At 38.5% G+C, this 26960-nt stretch overlaps 1 protein-coding gene across 1 annotated transcript; it reads left to right on the plus strand.

The window, feature by feature from the left end:
* The first annotated feature begins 6219 nt into the window (after positions 1-6219).
* LOC122114910 (protein FAM199X) lies at positions 6220-26299 on the plus strand. Its single transcript, XM_042688170.1, has 6 exons — positions 6220-6670; positions 14364-14583; positions 20664-20813; positions 21156-21317; positions 23570-23836; positions 25231-26299. The coding sequence occupies exons 1-6, from the start codon at positions 6474-6476 to the stop codon at positions 25399-25401; spliced, it is 1167 nt and encodes a 388-aa protein (XP_042544104.1). The 5' UTR covers positions 6220-6473; the 3' UTR covers positions 25402-26299.
* The last annotated feature ends 661 nt before the right edge of the window (positions 26300-26960 follow it).

The raw sequence follows: 26960 nt of genomic DNA on the forward strand, positions 1-26960 counted from the left end.
TCAATCCCATGCTTAGAACCGCACATACCTACAGACTTCCATTTAGACGCACAGAGACAAACACCCCAGACACGATCTTGTATTCATGGTGCGGGAAGGTGAAGCCTCCACCCCTTCTCAGGTGATAGGCAAAGCTGAACCCTTGGTGTCAGAGACAGGCCCTTGGCCAATAGGTTACCGAACCTGTTAGTCCAGTGCCTGGGACTGGGAGTTTCAGGTGACCCTGCCCTCTGGCCTGACCTTATTTATGTCTGGACCAGCTCAGGGATGAGGATTCCATGCCTCCTGCCCCTGTGATCATGCCCCATCTCCTGTCTCCTGTCTCATCTCTGGTCACCATGGTATCCTACTTCAGCTCTCCATTGATTTGTTGGTATTGTTTTTGTTCTTTATGTCCTCTCTAGCCTGTTTCCTAACCGTGTTAAGTGTGTTTGTGGGCAGCAGGCCTTTGTAACAATTGGCACCTGCAGACCGCTAGTGTTCCAATAAAGACTCCAAGATTCGATCCTTCACAATGTGGCTTCTTAGCTGAGTGCCGGTGGCTCATGCCTATAATCCTAGCTACTCAGGAGGCTGAGATCTAACGATCTTAGTTCAAAGTCAGCCCTGGCAGGAAAGTCCATGAGATTCTTATTTCCAATTAACCTCCACAAAATTAGAAGTGGCTCTGTAGCTCAAACTGGTAGAGTGCCAGTACTCAGGGACAGTACTCAGGCCCAGAGTTCAATCCCTGTGACGGAAAGCACACACACACACACACACACACACACACACACCCCTACACACACACACACACCCAAAGTGTGGATTCTCCATTTTCTAACCTTACAACAATAGATACTTTTACTGTAATAGCACGAATGCTAAATTGATTCAACTGTTTATTGTTTTATTTCTATTTAATGCAAATCCTCTTGTTTTTGAAGAGAGTCAAAATGAGCCTGAAGTGGGATACTTGATAAGAACGATCTGATTAACTTAGAAGTGTTAAAAAAAAAAAAACCCAACAGACTAACTAGATTAGTAATTTGCAAAGAATAAAAATATACTCTGAGCCTGATGTAGTGGTGAATCCCTTTAATCCCAGTATTGAAAAGACTGAAACTGGAGGACCTTGAGTTTGAGGACAGAATGAGCTACATAGTGAGGCCTTGCCATATATATATATATATATATATATTAGGATATATATCAAATTTAATAACTGATATGATTCAGAAGACATAGCAGGTCCTCATTAGGAGCATTAGTTAGAATATTGTAGAAGTATTCCATTAGTATGTACGGCTAATGTTAAAACAAATAAAAAGACTGAAAAAAAATCATGTTCCAAAAGAAAAAATGTGGATTGAAAATTACCAGATTTAAAAAATATATTTACATGAAAGGATCAAAATTTCAAAATATCTGGCATCTCATTCATTTATTTTCTCCAACATTAACTAAATCATTTTTCTAGCTTACCTACATTTACATCTATGTACAAACCCATTTGAAAAGAATGCTGGGATAAGGCACTTTTCTTCTGTTTGGGTACATGTCCACTCGTAGCCTAATCAAGCTTCTGTCATTATAAGAGAACAGGGAGAAGGGCTATGTGTTGGACAACTAGCAATCTCTGCCACATTTTTTCCCCAACATATCTGCCTCCTTACCTGAACTAGGAGATTTGGAGTGTGCTGCGTTTATTTTATATATCTACATATTTACTGTTTATTTAATGTACATTAATGAAGCTTATTCTGTGTAATCTGAATAGAAGTGATTCCATCTTTTACCTGTGCAATTTTCTATACTTTATCTTAATTTTATTGTGTCCTTGATTATTTAAGAAAACTTTGCTCTCTCTCTGACTCTCTCTGTCTCTCTCTCTTTTCTTTGTACTGGCCTGGGCCCTATTCTTAAGCTTGTTTCACTCAAGGCTAGGACTCGACCACTTGAGCCACAGTTCTACTTCTGGCTTTTTGGTAGTAAATTGGAAATAACAGTCACACAGCCTTTCTTGCCTGGGCTGGCTTCAAACTGAGATCCTCAGATCTCAGCCTCCTGTGTAGTTAGAAGTATAGGCATGAGGTCCTGGTGCCCGGGTAAGAAACACTTTCTCATTTATGAGCTATTATTTTGGTGGTACTGGGGCTCTAACCCAGGGCCTTACTCATACTAGGCAAGTGCTCTATCAGTGAGCCACAGAGCTATGGTTCTTAATAACCATACAATTTTCTATGTTTATTTTAAAATGTTTAATATACTTTATATGAGCAGCCAACTATCCTATTTTTGTATATAAATGTCCCAGTTACCTTTTCCTTCCAAAAATTGAATCCTAAATCTAAAATGAAATAAAATAACTTGCAAGATACCTTTTGCAACTAAAAACCATCTTTAAATTTTTCAGAGGCCCTTGGACAAAGACTTATTACTTTATCTTATAAACAAAGGGAGTTGAGGAGGCAACAATGCTTGATAAGAAATGTACTCGTTATCTTGCCCATGTAATTGTAACCCCTCTGTATGGTATTTTCACAATAAAAAAAAAAAACAAAGGGAGCTGATTAAGTTATGTTCAATTGATATTACAGTACTACTGACTGTATGGGAGGGAGTGTTAGAACAAAAGCGTTGGTCAGTCTTTCCCCTGGTAGATTGTGTGAAAAAAACCTTAGTAATATAAAATGTCAGAGATTGTGTGCAGTATGGGAGGCACCTAGAGATTTCTCAGTGTCCTAGTTCTCCATGATCTTTGTATTTATCTGAGTTTTGATGGTGCTTTTTCCAGGGCTGTGGAAACTGTAGCAGGGCTATCAGTCCTTTCAGTTACTATTTCAAATGTTTGCTTAGGCACAACCTTGATATTCATTTGAAATTGGCTTGTTTTAGGCCAGGAGTTATCTCAGGTCCTGAGAAATTGTGAGAACTGTACTGGATCAACATTTATATAGCAAGCCATGAAGTATGGGGCTCACCTCATTTGTTTGCTCACTAACTCAGGACAATTAAAGTAATATTACATTGTGCTGTTTTGAAATGATACTCAAATAAACGTTCTAATTATGTGGCAGGAGCTAGTTATCATGTGATCATCCACATAATCTAGAATATAATTGCAATTAAATGCAAAACTATTCCTGTAGAAAACTCTTAAACGATTTTATCTAGCTTGAAAAATACCTACTTCTTAGAGAAAGTGTAAGATGCATGTATATTTAAAATAAGTTGTATTGTTAGTTTGTGACTACCAGATTCTGGTGCTATAACCTGAGACACTAACATTGTCATTCAGCACTTGACTCTTGTTTCTTTGAACAATCCAGTTTCTTGTTTCTAGAGTAAGCCAAGGTCCATTGGTCCTCAGTAGCTCCAGGATCCTGGCATTTATGCATTTGGAGGTCATACCATAACCATTTTTTAATTCTGTAAAGTTTTTGTCTGTTTGTGGGGCTGGTACTCAGGGCCTGGGTGCTGTGCCTGAGCTCTTTTGCTCAAGGCTTAATGCTCTACCCACTGTGAGCCACAGCTCCACTTCTGTTTACTTGGGGTTTCTTTGGTAGGCCATGGCGCTTGAACTCAGGACCCGGGTGTAGTTTCTGATCTCTATTGCTCAGGTCTGGCATTCTACCACTTTGAGCATAACATCACTTCCGGTTTTTGAGTGGTTAATTGGAGATAAGTGTGTCACTGGGAGTTTTCTGCCCTGGGGTGTGTCTTTGAACGGAGATCCTCAAATCTCAGCCTCTTGTGTAGCTAGAATTACAGGGGCAAATTACCAGCACCTGGCCACTTCTGGTGTTTGAGTGGTTAGTTGATGAGTGTCACAGGGACTTTTCGGCCCAGACTAGCACTGAATTGTGATCCTTAGATCTCAGCCTCCTAAGTAGCTAGGATTACAGGCATGAGCCACCAGCACCTGGCTCCTTCTATAATTTTAAGTTGGTCATTCCCAATTAGATATTAATGATTGTTTTTCAAAGACTCATTTCCAGTGCTCTCTATCTTGTTACAATTGAAATGAAAGGAAATGGTCATGCCCATCAGGTAACTAAATAACTGAAGCAAGTCGACCAACACTCCTTAGCCGCAGGTTTCTTTTTTTCATATTCAATCACTATGGTTAAGAAGTATTTGAGGAGCTGGGAAGGTGGGCTCAGTGGTAGAGAGCTTTGCCTTGCATGCAGAGGCCCTTGGTTAGATTCCTCAGCATCACATAAGCAGAAAAAGTCAGAAGTGACACTGTGACTCAAGTGGTAGAGCACTAGCCTTGAGTTGAAGAGCTGAGGGACAGCGCCCAGGCCCAGAGTTCAGGCCCCATGACCAACAAAACAAAAACGAAAACAAAAAAGAAGTATTTGAGGGGAAAAAGAAGAAGTATTTGAGGGGGGAAAAGTATCTTATATAGACAGATTTTTTTTCTTCTTATGTCCCCAAAGGATGGAGATTAATATCTATTTTCAAGGCATTTATATTGTAACAGTCACTGAAGGAATGTAGGAGCTGATATAAAGTATATGAGATGTGTGTATCTATTGTGCAAATGCCGTGCCATTTTATTTGACACTTGGAGCATTCATGGATTTCCCTGTGTTTGGGGGTCTTGGTAGCAACCATTTCTCTCAGGGATGACTGTACATAAAATTTTAAGGAAAATACTGTGCCATTTTATATAAGAGACTTCGAGCATTCATGATTTTTCCTGGGTTTTGGGGTCCTGGAACTAACCCATTAATCTCAGGAACTAGTATATATAAAATTTTAAGGAGAGTCTGAGTTGTTGTTGTTGTTTGGGGGGTCCAGTCCTGGGGCCTGAACTCTGGGCCTGGGCGCTGTCCCTCAGCTCTTCAGATCAAGGCTAGTGCTCTACCACTTGAGCTACAGCACCACTTCCGACTTTTTTCTTTTTGCTTATGTGGTGCTGAGGAATCGAACCCAGGGCCTCAGGCATGCAAGGCAAGCACTCTACCACTGAGCCACCTTTCCAACCCTGAGGAGTTGAGTTGTTTCATTGTGTGTTATATTGGTAGGGCACAGTGTCCAGCAGAATAGCTTGTGGAACAACCTTGCGAGCACAGGGTGCTTGTTTACTGCCGGTTTCCTCCCCTTACTCCTGAGTTCTTTCACTCCCACATGTCTCTGTTTTAGTTCTCTGCTTCCCTTTAGATCAATGTAAAGAGGTTTTCCATAAAGCCAAATGAATTTCATGCAAGGAATTTTTTTTTATCAAACTATTCTTTTCATTTTATATGAACATATATGCTTCATTTTATAAAATAGTAGTGGGTTGTTAAATTGTATTCATTTGGTAAAGAATTTGGCATTGTTGGGTTTTCCTGTGAATATATATATTTAAAAGTTATACATTGAAAATCTGGAGGTGTTTGCCTAGAATACAGAAAAGAGAAGTGGTAGGAGGAAAGAACAGTATGTGACACCTAGTAAGTTGAACAACTTAAGTTCCATAATGTAGTTTCAGTGGTGGTGGGGAGTCATATCTGGTGTGTGTAAGCTTCTTTGGGAGTTGGGGAAGGCTTCCCAGAGGAGGAAGCATTTGGAATGAGGCTTTAAGGATAAGAGGGGGAGAACTGGCCAGGGAATTCCAAGCAGAGTGCATAATTCACATCAAGACATCAAGTAGAAAAGAGCTGTATATGTCCCACAGTTCTGATTAGCTGGGTGGCTGAAGTGTAGGGTTCCTGCCTTGAGGCACCAGAGAGCAAAGTAGGGATTTTTTTTCTACTTGACCGCTTTCTCCTTTTGCTCATTGCACAGTTCTGGGCACACAGACTACTGGAGCTCAATAAATACTTGTTGAACTGGCAGAGAGTGATGGGAACAGGGCATGTGGATGCTTTTCTCACGCACCTGCCGTATAACTCTGGCAAAGCCCTTTTCTAAGGGGCTGCTGTTTGCTATTTAGTCATCCAGCAGTAGTGGAAAAACAGAGGAACAAGTTTGGGAGAGGCCTCGGCCTTCCTAGAGTTGAATCCTCGATTCAAGGGGGTTAGAAGGCGGGGCCAAGCTGAGGCCAGAAGGGCCAAGTCATGCGGGTCTGCAGCAGCGAAGGCTCAGTTCCTCCTCCGCTCCAGCAGGGGGCGAGGGGAGCGGTTCCTACTGTCCTTCCCCTCCAGATCGACGTCAGGCGGGCTGCAGCGAGTGGCGAGCGCAGTGGGCGGGGTCCAGGCCGGGCGGCGGCGCTGAGCTCGTGGGCTGGGCTGGAGCGCAGCGGTGGCGACGACGGCGGCGGCGGCTGCGGAGGCCACTGAGGTGCTGACTGGGTGGCTGCCGGCTGTTTTAGTCTCGAGTAGCTTCGGTACGGCCACTCATATCTCCCGTAGCCGCGAGCTACCGGGCTCGGCCTGCCTGTGAGCTGACGCGGGTGCCCTCGGGAGCGGCGACCGCGGATAGGTTAAGAGTGGGGGCAGGGGCAGGCGCGCGAACAGCCCAAAGCCAGAGAGGGAGCTCAAACCCGGCTGTCTTGAACCATGTCCGACGAGGCGTCGGCCACTACTTCCTATGAGAAGTTTCTCACCCCCGAGGAACCCTTCCCGCTCCTGGGACCCCCTCGTGGCGTGGGCGCCTGCTCCAGCGAGGAGCCAGGTTGTCTGGACATCAGCGACTTCGGGTGCCAGCTGTCCTCCTGCCACCGCACCGATCCGCTCCATCGCTTCCACACCAACAGGTACGAAGGGCTTCGAAGGGCCAGGGTGGGCTCCGCACACCTCTGCAACGTGCCAGGGAACAGAGTCGCGCCCTCGCTCGGTTCCGGCTTGGTCACTGTGGACTGAGTTTCTGGTCGTCCCCTCCCCCACCTTCTACTACTATCCTTCCCCTGGCTCCCTCCCTGCACTCTGATTCTCCTTAGGACTGACTCTACTGGCGTTCTATCTTCATTTCTTCCCTTCCCTACATTTTCCTCCAACCCTTTCCGTCCCCCCCCTCCCAATATGTATCCTGAGTATCTCAAACCCGCACTCTAAAATTTTAGGTGCTCTTCTATTTACACTCATTTCTAAAAGTTTAACCCCTTCCATTTGCGCAGTGCATAGGGCTCAACATCTACCTATTGGTCGTTTGAAAGTATTTTTAAAGATAGCACTCCCTTGCCCCAAATTTTACTCTTACAGTCCTCTCCTCACCACTACCCCAACCACAGTTTTGTTGTTTTTTTTTTTTAAATTAGAGCACTTGGAAATTATTCCATTCTTCTTTTTCCTCCCCCTTTTTGAACTGTTTGCCTTATTTTTGTGAACTCTCCCACAAGGTATAAACATAAATCTGAAACATTCTTTTCTGTAACATACCCACCAGGGTTGCTCCCCCAGTGCACTCGGAGAGAGGGAGGGGCAGAACAAGGCTTAGATGCATTTGTTTGGAAGATTTATCAGACAGTGCATCTTCTATCTTGTTTTATTAGAAGACAGTGTTTGGGACGATTGTCTCTTGCACATATTCTCTCATGCTTGTATTACAGCAAAAGTTGAAGGAAATTTGAAGATGCATTAGATATAGCCTTCACTTTTAAAACAGCCTGGTATTTGAGAGCCATGTAAATGCATTGACTAGTGTGTGGACAAATGACTAGGACCACAGTTCGTCTATGGAAATCCTGGAGATAGAGTCGTTATGATTTTTGACAACTTTCCTGAATTTGATCAGATTCTTCCACATTTTAAAATCTTTTGTCTATTTCCCCCTCATCTCAATCTAGATTTACCTAGGTCTTATGCAAAGCACAAGGATCAGGATTCTTAAACAAAAACTCTAGTCTTCAGAAACAAGATACTATAGTTAAACATTCAGAACATCAGCATAACATTTCTAAAGGAGATGGCAATGTGTTTCTTACAGGCACTCTATATCCTCCTTACAAAAATGAACAAGCCAGGCGCCGGTGGCTCATGCCTGTAATCCTAGCTACTCAGGAGGCTGAGATCTGAAGATCACGGTTTAAAGCCAGCCAGGGCATGAAAGTCCGAGATTCTCTTTATCTCCAATAAACCACTCGAAAACAGGAAGTGGCGCTGTGGCTCAAGTGGTAGAGTGGTCGTATTGAACTGAAGAGCACAGGGACAGCACCAAAGCCCAGAGTTCAAGCCCCATAACCGACAAAAAAAAAAAAAAAATGAAGAAACAGGCCCAGAGGAGGAAAAAAAAGAAATGAACCTAGATTACCCTTTTGGACCCAGAGATGGATCTTGGATCAGAACTAATGGATCCAGTGTTATCAGTGCTCACAGTAGTTTCATAGACTAACTCACAGAAACTTGTTTAATCGGTGGTGTAACCAACACGCTTGTAATATTGCTGAAATGAAGTGTTTAAAGTTATTTACATAGAAAAAGAATATAAAATTATTTTTGCAGATATTTGATATTTAAGTATTGTAGTAGCAGCAGAACAAATACCATACCCAAGAAAGTAAAATGTTTTCAGAATTAGCCTGCTGTGATGATTGAGGGCCAGAGTGAATATACAGGTTAAGGGTAAGCATTGCTAAAATGGATGGTGATGGAGAGTGAAGCAGTGAAAATAGTGTATTACTTACAGTATGTTCTGTTCTTTCTCCTCCAGAGGTTTTTCTTGTGTTTTCCCCTTAAAGATTGGTAAGGTCAAGGCTGTTTGCCAGAATGGGTCATTGAAGGTAGTAAGAGGAGGTTCCTGTTAAGCTCTACTTTATCCAAGTCAAGCATTATTTTTCCTACTTAACTGTCAGCTTTTAAAAAGCTCTCTGTCTTCTACCCTACTTTGGAATGGGAACAGGGGGTCTTATTTTCTGTATGCTTTTCAGCAGAAAGGAGAAGCAGAATTAGCAATATTTACAACAGATGATGTTTCTGCCCTAAGCCGCCTTGTTTGTTTTTTTAAATCTTTTTTCCTAGAATGTTCTGCCTCTTTATCACTCAAAATGTTTTGATAGAACTATATGCTATGAGACATTTCTTTTCAGGGAGCTGCAAATGACTGAAAATACATATGTGGGCACAGTTTAATTTGTGGTCTTTTATTTTAGAGGTGAATATGTCAGTTTTTTTTCACATAATTTGCAAAATTCAGCAACAAACCAAAATAAATAGTATAAATAGTTTTATACTAAATTCTGCTTTGGGTTTTATTCATTACAAAACTTTTATTGTGTATAGAAAGCTTATCAGTGGGTAGGTAACTTTACCTTTATTTTGCTTATTTGTTATAGGATAAGAAAATAGGGAGAGGGGCTGGGAAGGTGGCTCAGTGGTAGAGCGCTTGCCTTGCATGCATGACGCCCTGGGTTCGATTCCTCAGCACCACATAAGCAAAAAGCAAAAAGCCAGAAGTGGCGCTGTGGCTCAAGTGGTAGAGCGCTAGCCTTGAGCTGAAGAGCTGAGGGACAGCGCCCAGGCCCAGAGTTCAGGCCCCACAACTGGACCCAAAAATAAAAAATAAAAAAAAAGAAAATAGGGAGATTGTTTTAATAAGGCCCTTTATACAGGCCTGGTGAAAATGACAACTTCATGCCTGCTCATTTAATGAACTCTGGGCTATATTTGCAGTGTCACTAACCAAGAGAGTCATGGCACTATTACTAATGACCTCTAAAGTTGAATGCATGCACCTTTCTGATTAGTCAGCATGTAACAGAAGTTGGCATGTCACTTTTGTAGGCTTAGTAGGAAATAAAAACAGCCTTTTTTTTAGAACTCCATTTTCCAGGTGCAGTAGTCTATACCTGTAGTCTCAGCTACTCACGAAACAGGTGGGAGGATCCTTGGAGACCAACCTGGAAAAAAGTAAGATGCTATTTCCTCCAAAAAAATAAGGAGTTTATTATCTAATTGGGTTTGTCTAGAATTTTGGAAAAATAGAGTACAAAATTAATAGACTTAAACCTTAAATAAATGTCATTGTTAAAATAAGCATGTGTTTAAGACATTTTATTTGGTTTGGGGGACAGAGTTTTTCTGTTTTAGAGTTTCTGATATTGATAGGTCCTATCATTAAATTGTGAGATGAAAGAGGTTGATACAAATTACTAGATGAGGTATTCTCTTCATCTTTCAGAAGTACATCAATACTTTGACTTTACACTATTTTGAAAAAAATGTGTGCCATTTGTACACTTTAGGAATACTTGAACACTCAGAATAAGTCATTTGTGTAGGATTTTAAAGCCCATTTCAGTCACCATTAACTAGAAAAATCCCCAAACTATTGTGTGTCTGTTTTGTGGTGCTGGGATCAGCTCAGGCATGCCAAGCATTTGCCTTAACCAATAAGCTACATCTGGCCCCAGCCTGTTTGGTGTGCCTCTTGTCCCAGCCCTATTTTTCCTATCTAGGTATAGAATTAGAGATAGAGAGCAGCTATAGGTTGTTGGTGGGAGAGCTACATGGAAGAAATTTGGTTTAGGGACTTTGAAACAAGTAGTGAGGGCGGGTGCAGCTTTGGCAAAACATCCACATTAATAATACAAATTTGGGAGTAATCAACAGAAATTCTACTAGTGTGATAGGCATGAAACCATAGGTTATAATAGTTGAGAGACTAAGATTATTTAGTAAATTTAGCAGTGAATGTAGTGATAATATTTTTCTTTGTTTGATTTTTCTTAGAATAAAGATTTTAGCTCCTTGGAAGCAAGCCACAAGAAAGGAAAAAGTTGGGAATACACAGAGGGTGGAATGAGTAAATCAAGTTATTAAGTTAAATACCATATCATTAGGGTTCGTATCAGCGTTTTTCTTTTCAAGTTTTGGAGAAAGTTGTACTTAGAAAATGTTATACTTGTTGCTAGAATTCTAATGTTAGGTAGTTTTCTCATAGTGTAATGGGATGTAAGGGCCTGTAAACTTGAATGATTTAATGCTGAGCTGACATTGGCTTAAAAATGTCACATCAGTTTAAAAGAGTTGCACTTAAATTTTTTGGTAAAAGCCCACTAAGACAATTGGTGGCATGTAAAGACTTGAAGAAATACCATAGTATTTTTCTAGTAAAGAAGGAAGTTTTTAAATGTACATAATTCAAGAAAATACTGTTTAACAAAAGATGAGGAAAAATCTAATAATAGGTAAATAACAGGCTTATTTTCTGGAAGTCATTATTTCAGCAGCTTATTGGTATTGGAAACACTAAATCCATTATCTCTAAGATTAAATCCTTATGCTACTGGCAAACTGATGAAGATTATCTCATTAATAGTATCTCATTAGTGAAAACATACAAAAGAAAACAGATGGATATATTTCAAGACAAAAAGGTTCTAAAAATCTGTCATAAGTTCTACAAACAAAATATAGAATGAGGAACTTAATAGTCATTAATGAAATATTAATACATAGATAAACACCATAGCAAAAATAGTACATATTTTATTTATTTTGAGACAGAATCTTGCCCAGACTGGGTCTCAGATTATGAGATCCTCCTGCCTCTGCATCCAGAATACTGGGACTTTAGGTATTTACTGCCATGCCTTGCCTGGTTAATAAATATTTAAAATTTTGATCTTTGCATTAATAAAAAATTATATAAAATAAGTTATATGCATGTTTCTGCCCTAGGAATAAGTAAAAAAAATAAGAATTTTATGCCAGGCATTGGTGGCTCACACCTGTAATCCTAGCTACTCAAGAGGCTGAGAGGTGAGAATTGAAGTTCTAAGCACAGGAAGGAAAGTCTGTGAGACTCATCTCCAATTAACCACTAATAAACCAGAAGTGGGACTGTGGCTTAGAGTGGTAGAGTGCTTGTCTTAAGCAAAAAGAGCTCAGGGCCATTGCACAGGCCCTGGGTTCAAGCCTCACAACTGACCCCCCCCCCCCAAGAAAAAAGAATATTAGTGACTAGGAGGTTGTGATGAGATGAATTTTTTTTGGTATGTTGGCTGGGGAACGTGAAATTGGTGCAGTTTTTCAGAAAGTTACTTGGGTAAATGTGCTAGGACCCTTAGAAATATATATATATATATATATATATTCTTTGGTTAATTACCTTTAAGTAGGTATCTATCATTAGGGGAATAAAGTAAACAAAATGATATATTCAATAAATGAAATATAATACAGATACTGAAATGTTTCCAAGTAATATGTAGGTTGAGCCATCTATAGGACAAAAATCCAAATTCTAAGCCATTTGAATTCTACCATGTTTTCATATATTAATTTGGAGTCAGAATAATAGGTGCATTAAAAATAGCCTGTAAAGGGGCTGGGAAGGTGGCTCAGTGGTAGAGCCGCTTGCCTTGCATGCCTAAGGCCCTGGGTTCGATTCCCCAGCACCACATAAGCAAAAAGAAAAAAGCCGGAAGTGGTGCTATGGCTCAAGTGGTAGAGCGCTAGCCTTGAGCCTGAAGAGCTGAGGGACAGCACCCAGGCCCAGAATTCAGGCCCCACGACTGGACCCAATAAATAAATAAATAAATAAAAGATAAAAAAAATAAAAAATAAAAAAATAGCCTATAAAATGTATAAAATTATCTTTAGGCTATGTGTATAAGGTACATGTGAAACATAATAAATACTGTATTTAGACTTAGTTTTCATCAACAGTATACCTCATTATGTATACACAGATACTTCAAAATCAAAAAGAATCCAAAATGTGAAACATATTTAGTCCAAGTCATATAAAGGATATGCAACTTAGCAATGAAAATATTCAGCATATAAGAGAAAAAAGCAGAATACTAAAAGCACCAAGCTATTATGTGTTAGCTATAATAAAATTATTGGTCATTTTAATCTTCAGTCCTTTTTAAAATTTCAACATTGGGGTACTGCTGTTTAAATTCAGAATTTCATGCTTGCTAGGCAGGCATTACCTCTAGAGTTATTCCCCAACCCCATTTTTTGTCTTTGTTTTTCAGACTGGGTCTCTATTTTTTCTGGTATAGGTCAGCCAAGGACTGTGATTGTCTCACTCTGTCTCTGTAATACCTGATGTTAAACTATTCACTAATATGAAACACCACACTTAGTTTTGGGGTTTTTTTTTTGAGATAGGGTCTCACTTTTTGCCTAGGTTACCCTCCAACTGAAATGTTCCCATTTTCTCAATCATCCCATATATATCTCCCAAATAGTTAACCTGTGTGTATGTGCATGTGTACTCATGTACACGTGTGTCAGTACTGGGGCTTTTTTTCTGTTAATGTTTGGCACTCAGCCACTTGAGCCACACCTCCACTTCTGCTTTGTTGTGGTTAATTCGAGTTAGAAGAATCTCACGAACTTTCCTGCCCAGACTGAGTCCAAATGATGATCCTCAGATCTCAGGATCTTGAGTTGCTAGGATTATAAGTGTGAGCCACCAGTGCCCATTATTAGTGCACTCTTTTCTTCATGTAATATCACAGCTATGACCTTGTAAGACATTAGTGTGTATACAAGAGCCACTTCGTTAGATTTCTATTTATGTATTTTGTTGGTGCTTTTCTTTGCTCTGAATGGTTCCTCTCATCCTTTCATTTAATAATAGTAATTGGTCCCATGTATTGAGCACTTTTATGTGTGCTAAGTTCTTTGTTTGCATTCTCATAATCCTCACAGTAAATCCCTTTTAAATATGGGAACATAGACTTGGAGAGCTTGTGATTTGCTAAAGATCAAATAGCTAGCAAATGACAGAGCAAGAATTTTAACTTGGTGTGACTCTACAGCTTACTCATAACTACTGTGCTATACATTTTATTTATGGATGAAAGGTTTACTTTATTCTTAGTTTGTATATCCCTTTTCAATATTATTCAAATTTCAGACACCTAAGAAAATAGTGTAATGAGGCCTTTAACAATGATTTACATACAGTATTATATAACCATTCTCCAGACTCTTCCTTATTATTTCAAGGTGAATCACAGAGGCTTATTTTATCCATAAATATCTTAGTATATTTGTTACAGGTTTTCTTTTTTGGTGGTACTGGGGCTTAAACTTAAGGCCTCATGTTTGTCAGGCACTCTACCTCTTCAGCTGTGCCCAGGCCCCAAAGTAAAAGCTTTAATAAAACCCCACACTGCTGGGTGGCGTACCTCTGTAATCCTAGTTACTCAGGAGGCAGAGAGAGATGTGAGGATCACAGTTTGAAGCCAGCCTAGGCAGGAAAATCTGTGAGACTCTTATCTTTAATAAACTACTTAAAAATGCCAGAAGTGGCACTGTGTCACAAGTAGTAGAGTGTTATCTTTGAGCAAAAGAAGCTCAGGGACAGTGCCCAAGCCCAGATTTCAAGCCCCAGGACTGGCAAACAGAAAACCACCCTCCTCCCCAAGCCCCATACTACCATTATACCTAAAAACACATTTATCCTATCATAAATATGTCCTGTTGATATTAACAAGTTCATATCTCTCTAGTTCCTGTTGTGATTTCTTTTGTATTTTGTTTTTGAAGGTGGAACCTAACTTCTTGTGGAACAAGCGTTGCCAGCTCAGAATGCAGTGAGGAGCTGTTTTCATCTGTTTCTGTCGGAGATCAAGATGATTGCTACTCCCTGTTAGATGATCAAGACTTTACCTCTTTTGATTTATTTCCTGAAGGGAGTGTCTGCAGTGATGTCTCTTCTTCTATTAGCACCTACTGGGATTGGTCTGATAGTGAGTTTGAATGGCAGGTGGGTTTTAAAATTTTTATTGACATCATTACTACATATATAGAAATACAAATTTCACTTTTAATATTTTCATCTCTACCTCAAAAATATTTAAGGTACTTCCAGAACTGGAGATTTTTGACACACTTTGAACTTCAAAATTGGATGATTTATATTCTTTACCTTTTAGCCTTCTGATGTTATAGGCAACCTTTTACAGGTTTTCATCTGCAAAGTAATCAATACTTTTTTATTTTAATTTTTTTATATATTTATTGAAAATGTTGTACAGAGGGGTTACAGTTACATGAGTAGGGTAGTGAGTACATTTCATAGCAAGCATTGTTACCTCCTCCTTTGTTTTCACAAAGTAATCAGTACTTTTTTATTCATGAATCCACACAATTTTTTCCCTGCTTTATAACAAATAGCCTCATATGAGGGTTATGCTATTGTATGTAATACCATAAATCATTATGGTCATAAATGCATAAATTTGGTTCTGTTATCAGAAATGTAAAATAACTTGTCATTTTATATTTTCTACATAGAGATACTTTTTGCCTGACAGTTTTTTCTTTTTGTGGTACACATAACACATAACATGGCCTCCTGGCAAATTGTTTGGAAATGCTGCCTTATAATAAGTGTACTCTTACCAGAAAATGCTGATTATTTTATTGCAGCATCCATTTTCTGATTTTAAAATGCATTAACATTTAAAGTAACTTACTTTGCATCACTAAATGTTTTATTCAACCGATAAATTTGAATGCTTGCTATGTTTGAAGGCCATTTAAATACTTAGTTGTATTCCAAAAGATTAGTCAAACATTTTTTTTATTAAAATATTTTTATCTGTATACTCAGCACTTGGGAGGCTGAGGCAGGAGGATAAGTTTGAACCTGACATGTGTCATTGAAGAAAGTTCTACTCAATTGTGTGTACCACTGTTAAGAGTTAAGTTACAAGTATATTTACATGTGCAGATAGGCTCCTCCTTCATCTACTGTTTAGCTCTATACATTTTTGTCAGCTGTGTGGCTTGAACTCAGGGCCTGAGTACTGTCTTTGAGCTCTTGCTCAAGAGGCTAATAGTCTACCACTTTGAGTCACAGTGCCACTTCTGGTTTTCTGGTGGTTGTAGAGTCTCATAGATTTTCTTGCCCCTGTAGGCTTTGAACTGTGATCCTCAGATCTCAGCTTCCTGAGTAGCTGAGATTACAGGTTTGAGATACTGGCACCAGTACCTATAATTTTACTGAATTTATTTGTTAATCTTAATTGCCCCCCCCCCCCCGCCCGCCCGCGCGGGCCAGGTTCTTTAGAATTTTCTATGTTTGAGTTAATGTCATCAGTGAATAGACTGTTCCCTTTTTTTTTCCCTCTGGCAGTGCGAGGTGCCAGTGACTTATGAGCCTGAATTCCTAGCTACTCAGGAGCCTGAGATCTGAGGATTGCAGTTCAAAGCCAGCCTGTGCAGGAAAGTCCATGAGACTCTTATGTCCAATTAACCACCAGAAAACTGGAAGTGGTGCTGTGGTTCAAGTGGTAGAGTGCTTGCCTTGAGCTGAAGAGCTGAGGGACAGTGCCCAGGCCTCAAGTTCAAGCCTCACAACTGACAGAAAAAAATTAGCAGTAATTTTTAATCATGTGATTTATTTGGAGTTATTATCATTCCTAATGTTTCAAGGTGGCACACATTTGAAATTTTTAATAACTGATTTCTTCACTAATTTCATGAGTGGTTAGAGTAGAAAAACATACCCAGCCGCTCACTGTTAATGTGCATGAGTGATTACAATGTTGGAACAGATAGGAGGCCTGCCTTATTAATGTGTTTTCCTACTCCTGAAATGGGAGTCTGGGTACTCAGTTTCCATGGATATTTACCATTTAAATATGCAGGGCGGTTGAAAATGCTGTCTCGTCTTTGTCGGAGCTCAAAATAATGAGCAGTGAATTATCCAAGAGGATAATTACAAATTACATGTTAGAATTAATACAGAGTAAAACTCACTATAGTTTTAAAGTTCATATTAACTTTGTTGTGGCTAAAAACTACCGTCTGTTTAAATCTTTTTTAACAGATGTTTCTATTGCTACTAAAGTAAATATTAATATCTTACAGATTCTCTGGGATGAGAAATTCTTAACTACTTGATAAGGCAGTATTTTAACCTTAGAATGAAGTTGTATCTTAACATTTGGAGTAACATCAAAGCTTCAGTTTTACTGACAGTTTTCTTTTCTACTAGTCCCTTCATGATAGATATATTTGACTAGTCTTTAGCCTGAGAAATTATTTCGATTTGTTCAGCAAGAAAACTTATAAAATCTAAAGTGAATAATTTGCTGTCTTATTTGAAGCCTATAGGCGCAATCTGAAATTACACATCAGCTGTTACTCATAAAATTCTGCTGCATCCTGCAGAAAATATGGCAGAAATTTGATTTAATTCTCTCTATGTGTCACAATTACTGATTATAATATAAATATACCATATATTGCCCATGAAAAATACAGGATGGGACTCATTAAACATTTTTATTCTGAAATATACTATCAGTTACGAAGTAGAAAATTGCTGGTCTAGAAAATATACAGGAGACCATGCAATTAATTCTCTTCTACAGCTGCTACTCTCATCCTGCAGTTGACTATTTGACATCAGCACTTAGGTGACCTTATTATTTAATAGTAACCTATTATCTACCGCTGCTTCCAATTACAGTGTTTCTACAGGAAAAATACAGATTTAGCTGTGTGACAATTTATAGTATAGGAAAAATGTCTATTGTATATTCAAAGACTATTTATGCTTGCTTCCTTTATCACTATAGTCTCCACATCTTGAATTCTTCCTTCCCTTCCTCCCACCTTCCCTCCCTCTGGACACATCTGGTTTTTTTGGGGGGGGGGCATCCTGGGGGTTGAACTCAAGGCCTGGGCACTGTCCCTAGCCTCTTTTGCTCAAGGTTAGCACTCTCCCACTTGAGCCACAGCACTACTTCTGGATTTTTCTATTTATGTGGTACTGAGGAATCAAACCCAGGATTTCATGCATGCTAGGCAAGCAATCTACCACTAAGCCACATTCCCAGCCCTGGACACATCTTTTTAATGGAAAGAATCTAGAGAGTCAATAGGAATGCAGAAAAAAAGAATTTTGTAACTAATTGCAAGAACTATCCATTATGTCAGAGAAGTAATAGAAGCCACCCAAAGAAAAGCAGGATGCATGATTTCCCTCATTTGTAAGAACTAGAATATGTCTACAATATTCTTAACAAGAGATCTCAATAACCCAACTGCTTAGTGCATAGGATCATATATAATGAAGCGATCAACATGAACTCCAATATATGGAAACAAGAGGTTCTTAGGCCTTGTATGTAGTTTTTTTTTCCCCACTGTTCCTCTTGTATATAAGATTGTTCAATATGTGGAAGGGAAAGGGAATCACAGAAACAGCAGGACAAAGGATGAACTAAAGCAATATAGATACTCACTTGACACTATGCTGGATATGAACATTACAACATTCAGGGGCAGGGAGGAGAATAGAGAGGGGTAAGTGGGAGGCAATGAGGGATGGGGTAACAATGATTAAAAACAAATGTACTCATTACCTTATGCAACTGTAACCCCCATGCTCAATCACATTTTCGATAAAAATAAAATATAAAAAAGAGAAACCAGTATTCTTCAGAGATGCTTTTTGGAAGAGATGGGGCTTGCTGTGATGTAGAAGGGAAGTATGCATGGTGGTTTAGAGCAGAACCTCTTGAACCTCATCTGCAATGCTTAGTAGCTGTAGACTTTGGACAACTTGCCTAGCCTTTCTGCTAAAATTTCCTTACTTGTGAAAAGAGAGATTTATAAGAGTACCTTGAGTTATTGTGAGAGAGTAATATGAAATAATTGAAGTAAAATGCCCTGATCAGTAATAACCTATTGCTTGGCAAATTTAGCTAATATTTATTTTATTAGTGTATACATTTTTTTTGTTGGTTGTGGGGCCTGAACTCTGGGCCTGGGTGCTGTCACTCAGCTCTTCAGCTCAAGGCTAGCACTCTACCCCTTGAGCCACAGCGCCACTTCTGGTTTTCTGCTGGTTCATTGAAGATAAGAGTTTTATGGGCTTTCCTGCCTGGGCTGGCTTTGAACCAAGATCCTCAGATCTCAGCCTCCTGAGTAGCTAGGAATTCAGGTGTCAGCCACCATTGCCCAACCCTTATACTGCTTTTTAACCAGTTGTTTCCTTACACAGTTTGGTACTTAGAAACTGTTAGAGACCAAAGCCCTACTCTTCTACAAGTCATGAGGCAGCTTCTGGTTCTTCTGTTGAGCTATCAATCCCTAGCACTATTTTTCTGTTTTATATTTTTTCATCTTGCTCTATTTTTTAAAATGATTTCATTAAATTATTCTTACTTGATTGCCTTTTCCTTCTTCCCTCTCTCTCTTTCTTGTGTGCTGGCACAAGGGCTTGGACTCAGGGCCTGGGTACTGTCCATGAGCTTTTTATACTCAAGGTTGATGCCTACCACTTGAGACATACCTCTATTTACAGCTTTTGCTGGTTAATTGCAGATGAGAGTCTCAAGGACTTTCCTGCCCTGGCTAGCTTCAAACTTCCATCCTGAGATCTCAGCCTCCTGAGTAGGTAGGATTAGAGACATAGCCAAACTCCTTTTACCTCTGCCATTCTGAAATGCTACCTTGTAATGCTTTACTTAGCCACTTTAGCAAAATGTAACTTTCTTGAGTTTTTATTCTACCTTTTAAAGGGCCCAAAGCAAAGACCCTTGAAATAGAAATAGCTGGTGCCAAAGTTCACATTATAGTTTTAAACCAAAAAAACAATAAAAAGGTGTTGTTTTTTGTCTTGTAACCATGAATGCATTATGTTTGAAAATAGTAAGATGCTGTTTTCGAAGAGGTTTTGTCTTTTAGCTGGATATCTTAAATATATTTATATAAGTTAAATTTATTCTGGCTTTTGAACCTGATGTATACACTTAACACATATTGTTTTTCAGGTATGTATATATGTCCAAATTCATTCAAATGTATATTAAATATTTACAGGTTTTCATTTGTCAAGTATGCACACTTTCAGTATGCAATAAATATTTTTCTGTTTGTCTTTAAGCTGATATTCTGTGTTTAGGCTTGTTTTTATTTCTACTTTAGTCTATTTTCTAATTTTATTTTATACTACTTGTAGTCTTTTTTTTTTTTTTTGTCAGTCGTGGGGCTTGAACTCCGGGCCTGGGTACTATCCCTCTAGCACTTGAGCCACAGCGCCCCTTCCGGTTTTCTGGTGGTTTATTGGAAATAAGAATCTCATGGAGTTTTCCTGTCCGGGCTGGCTTTGAACTGGGATCCTCAGATCTCACCCCCCCTGCATAGCTAGGATTACAGGCGTGAGCCACTGGCACCTGGCTAATAATTGTAGTCTTTAAAGTGTTTTGCTTTATACCAACAGCATATTTTAAATTAATTGCTTTGACATTGTTAATACAGACTTGAGGACAAGAACCATGTATTATCTGTCTTTACATTGAAAATATGTCTAGCACAATGTCTGGAAAAAAGCCAGTTAGTGACAGCTTACTTAGAGTTCCTGAGGTAAAGAATGGTACTACTTCCTCATTATGCTATGTGAGCTTTCTGTAATATGGGCACATATAATTTAAAAACCTTAATGATGACTATTAAATCAACATTTTGTCAAGTTTTGGATACAATTTTAACAATTTTAAACTTTTGGAAAACGTTGAATAACTCAATATATTCAAAGAATATATTGATGTTGATATTGCTGCTTTGTGTAAAGTATGTGTAGATCAGAATTAATGTCCTCTAATTCAGTGTTTTCTATTACTCTTATATTAAAGTAATGTGTTTATTTTTTGATACCAGGTCTTGTATAGTTCAAGCTGATCTGGACCTCACTATGTAACCCAAGCTAGTCTTGAACTGAGTATGTTCTTGCCCCGACATCCCATTGCTGTGATATAGGTCATCGCCACCATGACTGGTTAAAGTAACTTTAAATTTATATGTAAAATTCTTTTTATTTATATAAAGTTGCCAGGCAGTGACATCACCAGTGGGAGTGATGTACTTTCTGACGTCATACCCAGTATTCCAAGTTCACCTTGCCTGCTTCCTAAGAAGAAAAACAAGCACAGGAATTTAGATGAACTTCCTTGGAGTGCAATGACAAATGATGAGCAGGTAACATATTGATACTCTTTTATATAAAAAATATTTTTACTTGTATAAAGGTTTTTTATACAACATGCCAATTTATGAGTATAATGCAAACATGTTGATATTCTTATGTTGATATTCACATATGTGTGGAGAGCATGTGAAGTTGATTTTATTACCTACTTTACAGCTACTCAAAAAATTCTTCAGAAAATCTAAATTTGAGCATTAACTAGTTCTTAGAGAACCAGTGTAGATAATACAAATATTTACATATCAGCTTCTGATATATAGAAAACATTGTACTGAAATATTAAAGGATCACAGATTTAAGCTTGATGATTTTTGTAATTTTTAATCATATAGGTGGAATATATTGAGTATTTGAGTCGGAAAGTCAGTACTGAGATGGGCCTCCGAGAGCAACTTGATATTATTAAAATCATTGATCCTTCTGCTCAAATTTCACCTACAGACAGTGAGTTTATTATTGAACTTAACTGTCTCACAGATGAAAAACTGAAGCAGGTATGTATAGTAAATGCATGTTATATAGCTATTAAAGATACTACCAGCTTATAAAATGTAGACTTGGATAATCATATGTACCTAGAAGTTAAGAACAAAATCACTGTTGTGAAATGTAAATTAGCAAAACGAATGCTAGGGCTGGGAATGTAGTTTAGTGATACAGCCTAGCATATACGGTTCCCTGGGCTTGATTACTAGTCCTGTGAAGAAAAAGTAAATTGGTGGTAACATTTGAGAACCTCATGGTTTTAAAACTGTTATGGCCATCTCACCTGAAAGTACCTTTCTGGTTAATGTGAATCTAGAACTTGCTCCTCAGTTGTATAGACTTTACAGCTTAATGCATCATTTAAGGGATTGTTAAGCATACAAGAGATGTATTGAAAAAAACCAAAGCACTAACTAACGGCTGTGCACAAGAATTATACTTTGGTAAACATTCGAGCTGGGAGATTTGAATAGTTACAGAGTAATTAAATTTTGACTAGAGTGAGGCCTAATGAATTTTCTCTTAGCTATTCTGAAGTGAGCATTTTTGTTACTTTTCAAATAGAGTTTTGTTGTGTTTTTCCTTGATATTTGGCTTCTACTTTCAAAAATGCTTTTTGATTGTACTAGGTTTGAGCTCATGGTCTCATGCTTGCTAGGCAAGCTTTCGACTGCTGAGGCACACTCCTAGCTATTTTCTACTTTAGGTTTGTTTTGCACTTAAATTTATGGAAATTTATAGTATTTCTCCCAACAGATACAGACTTTCCCACACTCCAGCCATTTTAATTAGTATGGTAAATTGAGGTCTAGCATTTCAGACTAATACCATTAGCCTCTGCTGAAATTTAGCAAAATAACACCATAATCATAGATACCATCAATAATTAAGTCATCATTAGTAAAGATCTTTACCAAATGCTTCTTTTCATCGATTGAATTGTTTCAGTTTCTGTAAGTCCTAAATTCTGAAAGCTAATAGCCTTCCATCCACCACTGATCACAATTTGTAATGATTTTAATATCCACATCCCCATGGTGTTTTCTAGAGTTGTGAACATTATCAGTTTTGAGATTAACTGTTTCTGAATTCTGTGATTTCTTCCTTTTTGAGATAACTTTCTAAATTTCACAATTTCTTCCTCTTTTGGCATTTTAAAATCGTTTTTGTAAAGGTGATCTACAGAAGGGATTGCAGTTATATAGGTCAGGACAATGTCACCCCTTCCTTTGCTTTCTTCCAGTTTTTCCCTCCCATCCCCATCCACAAGTTGTATAGTTCATTTTTAACATAGTGTGCAGTGAGCACCACTGCTCATTTGTTCTCCCTCAGTCCCTTCATTTCTGTGTTCCCCCTTACCTGCTCAAAGACACCTAAATAAGAGCAAAATAAAACAAAAATAGCAACAAAGAATAGTAAAAAACCTTGTTTTCATTTCTTGGAGTGCATTTCAGTAAATATTATTCCCTCATTTGTAGTAACTAGAATGTGCCTATAAATCTTCAAGTAAACACACTAGATGGTAAAAAAAAAAAAAAAATACAATACGGCATGATAAATTATACAGGTTGCTAGGCATTCACACAGAATGAGACCAAAGGAGAATATTCTTAGGACAGGATCACCAAGGTGCAATAAATAGGTGCATCTTCCTTTATTTTATTTTATTTTTATTTTTTTGTTTCTAGTCTTGAGGCTGGAACTCGGGACGTGGATGCTGTTCCTGAGCCTTATCTCTCAAGGCCAGTGCTCTGTCACTAGAGCCACAGTTGCACTTCTGGCTTTTTGGTGATTAATTAGCAATAAAACTTTCTGAGGATCTCAACTTCCTGAATAGCTAGAATGACAGGTATAGGTCATTGGTGCCTGACTCAAATTCAGAGATTTCTTGTGTCCTTATATTTTTTTTGGGGGGGGGGGGTCCGGTCGTGGGGCCTGAATTCTGGGCCTGGGTGCTGTCCCTCAGCTCTTCAGCTCAAGGCTAGCGCTCTACCACTTGAGCCATAGCGCCACTTCCGGCTTTTTTTTTTTTTTTGCTTATGTGGTGCTGAGGAATCGAACCCAGGGCCTCAGGCATGCAAGGCAAGCGCTCTACCACTGAGCCACCTTCCCAGCCCCTGTGTCCTTATATTTTAACTTCTGTATCTGCAGAATTTAGACAATCTTTTGGATTAAGGACAATATGATTTTTTTTTTCCTCCAGCATCTTGAGGATAGAACATCACGGTACAGCACTAACCAGTTTTATTTGTATCTGAAGGTCAGAAACTATATCAAGGAGCATAGTCCTCGTCAACGGCCTGCAAGAGAGGCCTGGAAGAGAAGCAACTTTAGTTGTGCAAGCACCAGTGGAGTAAGCGGTGCCAGTGCCAGTGCCAGCAGCAGCAGTGCCAGCATGGTCAGTTCTGCAAGCAGCAGTGGGTCCAGTGTTGGAAACTCTGCTTCAAACTCCAGTGCCAACATGAGTCGAGCACACAGTGACAGCAACCTGTCTGCAAGTGCAGCAGAGCGGATTCGGGATTCAAAAGTAAAATGCCTAATCAATACAAAACTCTATCTTTCAATACTAATATTAGTACTCTTTGATTTAAATCTCTTCAAGAGTGAAATTTTCCCTGCTATCTAGATGCCTGTGGGTTTTGGTTTTAATTGAATTGGATGCTCTACTGTTGAACAAAGCACTCTAGATTGAGTGCTTTCAAGTACTTTTTTTTGACCCACATCTATCAATTTCAATTTTTCCTGATTTTATGTCTGTTTTAAGTAAGATATTGATGGAAATAATGAGTAATCTTCAAAATTGCTTTATTGACTGCAACTCATAATTGAGCGAATCTCACTATGTTGCTGATGTTGCTGTCTATTTGCTCCTAAGAATGTTGTGTATGTCTTTTGTGTACTTGTTAAATGTCTTCTTTATGTTTTAATCTTGACCATTTTCTTCTTAGGTAATTTTTAAATGTAATAATGATTTCTGTAATTTGTTTGACTTTCAAAATTGGAAAAAAAATCCTCTGTGATATCCTTGTATACTTAAAAAAAAACAAAAAGGTGTTAGTGTATATGTACATGGCTAAGCAGAGGAGTTAGGTCCTTTGCAGTTGCATAGAATCTGGAACCAATTTAAAGATGAAAGGGAACCCTCTTTGGGAAACTAATGGTCACTTGAGGATACACAATAAACTCTTCCCTGGCTCTTAAATCAAAGTACCAGGAACAGCAGGCTTTGTGAGTTACCAAGCTATCTTTGTGGAAATGTAATCGTTCTATTTTTCCATCTATTCAGTAACAAAGCCTGGAGTATCCACTAGGATTCTAATGGCCTTTTATTTTTGGCCTTTTTTTTTTTTTTTGGTCAGTCGTGGGGCTTGAACTCTGGGCCTGGGAGCTGTCCTTCAGCTCTTCAGCTGAAGGCTAGCACTCTACCACTTGAGCCACACTGCTTCCTCTAATGGCCTTTTAAGATGGTATTTGCTGTTATGAGAAAGGCATCATCCTTTCCCAGTACTTGTAAAATGGCTAGCCCTTTTTAAAAAAAGTGAGAAGTATAAGGTGAAGAGATTGGGTCAATGTTCCCTTCATTTTATATTCAGTATTGCCCCCTCCCCCGCCGTATTAATTTTGAATTTGCCATGAATTGATACCAATGTGTACTACAGTACACTAAGTTTTCAAAGTGTCTCGTTACCTATATGAGGGCAAATGATCAAGAATCAACCCTGCCTAGTCAAACAGCATGAAAGTAGAATCTTAAAATATCATTTGCAGTTCTAAGCCATATCTCACTTCAATTGTTATAAGAATAGTACTTCAGGGAAATTTTCATAAGTCTTACCATTCAGAAAATAGAGAATTTGATCTACAAAACACATTGGGTCCAAGAACTAAACCTTACTAATCTAAAACTTTTTACTTTGACAGAAGAGATCCAAGCAGCGGAAGTTACAGCAGAAGGCCTTCCGCAAAAGGCAACTGAAGGAGCAGAGGCAGGCCCGGAAGGAGAGGCTCAGTGGGCTTTTCCTTAATGAAGAAGTGCTGTCCTTGAAAGTGACAGAGGAAGACCATGAAGCAGATGTTGACGTTCTGATGTAATAAGAATGATTCTATGAGCATTCTTTCCAAGCATTATTCTATCTTTATTAGTTTACATGCATCTTGGCCAAAATTTTGGTTAGGGTTTTGCTGGTGTACCTTTAACAGTTTAAACCAGTGGTTCTAAGAGAGTGGTCCCAGGACCTGCAGCTTCAGCATCACTCAACAACTTGTTAGAAATGCATGCTATTGGTTCTACTTCAGACCAATCAAACCACAAGAGTGGCAGCATAATTGTGTTTTGTTTTAACCAGTGTCAGATTATTCTGGTACACATTTTGGTTTAAGAACCATTGGTTTAAATAAGTGTTTTGACCATTTAAACTTTATGGTGGGATTTTTCAAAGACTAGTATTTCTACAATTTTAGAGATTTCAAAGTACTGACAAGTAGTTTATTATATCAGTGTGTGTACATGTGTAGGGATCGTAATTCAGTTCCCTTAATGTCAATATTTCTTAGTTTACTTTTTCTAAAAGGCCATAGCATAATTTTCAATTCCAGATGGAAATCTGTATGGAAGTGAGTGTGCACACAAAGTTCAATTGCTGTTTACAATAGTGCCTTTATTAGGTTTTGTTCTGTTTCCACTCATTAGTAACTCAAGGGTATAAGAATTGGCCCAAATCTTTTCTCAGTTTGATTTGCCTCTGTTTTTCTCCTTCCGTAAAAATCGGAATTCTTTCTGTAAGTGATAACTACTGAAGAAATGATGTTACTAGTAGCTGAATTTTAGACTGACGGCTAGGCTGATTAATATTGAAATGGACACTGCAATATGCTAAACAATAACTATTCCCCTTTTCAATTGCTTTCTGAAATTTTAGGCTGTAAAATGATCCTAAAGACCTAAATTGATTGATCTCTCTTCTCTGTCTAAATTATTTTGGTAGGTTTTCTTTTAATCCAGCACAGCTCTAATTTTGAAATATTTAGTGTAGCAGTTTCGGGCTTATGATAGTGAGCAGGTTCATGTTCTAACTGAACTGTTGAACCCCCTTAGAGTTCTCTTAACCTTTGTGAATTGTTATATAGAAGGCACCTTAGCTTGTTGGTTATTAATAGAGCCCTAATTTTAAATATAACATGGAATTTCTTTAAGTATTTTCAGAGTTTGTTATCAAGAAGTTAGAAATGATATGAATCCTTATCTCCTACCATATCTTTCAACATCCATGTGGGTAAAAAAGGTGGAAAGTGATACTACTGACAATCAAGCTGCTTTCTGAGTTAGTTTTGTAATGTTCTTGGGGGTAACATTTAGGAGGATATTTTGAATCTGTAGAAATAGTTGTAGACAACATTTAAAAATTATAGAGTCTCTAGGCTAATAGGGTTTCTACCTTTTCTAAACATTAGCTTGTTAAAAAGATGAGCAATTAAAATTTTTTCTTTGTATTGGTCCTGGGGCTTAATTCAGTACCTAGGAGCTATCCCTGAGCTGCTTTTTTTTCTTTTCTTCAAGGCTAGTGGTCTACCACTTGAAGTTTGAAGTGCAGCACCACTTCCAGCCTTTGGGTGGTTAAAGTCTCATGGACTTTTTCCTGCTCGGGCTGGCT

This window comes from Dipodomys spectabilis, unplaced genomic scaffold, assembly GCF_019054845.1.
Source record: "Dipodomys spectabilis isolate Male_0828 unplaced genomic scaffold, ASM1905484v1 ptg000113l, whole genome shotgun sequence".
Classification (NCBI taxonomy): domain Eukaryota; kingdom Metazoa; phylum Chordata; class Mammalia; order Rodentia; family Heteromyidae; genus Dipodomys; species Dipodomys spectabilis.

Coding starts and splice junctions, on each gene's coding strand:
- LOC122114910 (XM_042688170.1), top strand. CDS start 6,474: ATGTCCGACGAGGCGTCGGCCACTACTTCCTATGAGAAGTTTCTCACC. Junction 6,671..14,363: donor CATCGCTTCCACACCAACAG/GTACGAAGGGCT, acceptor TTGTTTTTGAAG/GTGGAACCTAACTTCTTGTG. Junction 23,837..25,230: donor AGCGGATTCGGGATTCAAAA/GTAAAATGCCTA, acceptor TTACTTTGACAG/AAGAGATCCAAGCAGCGGAA.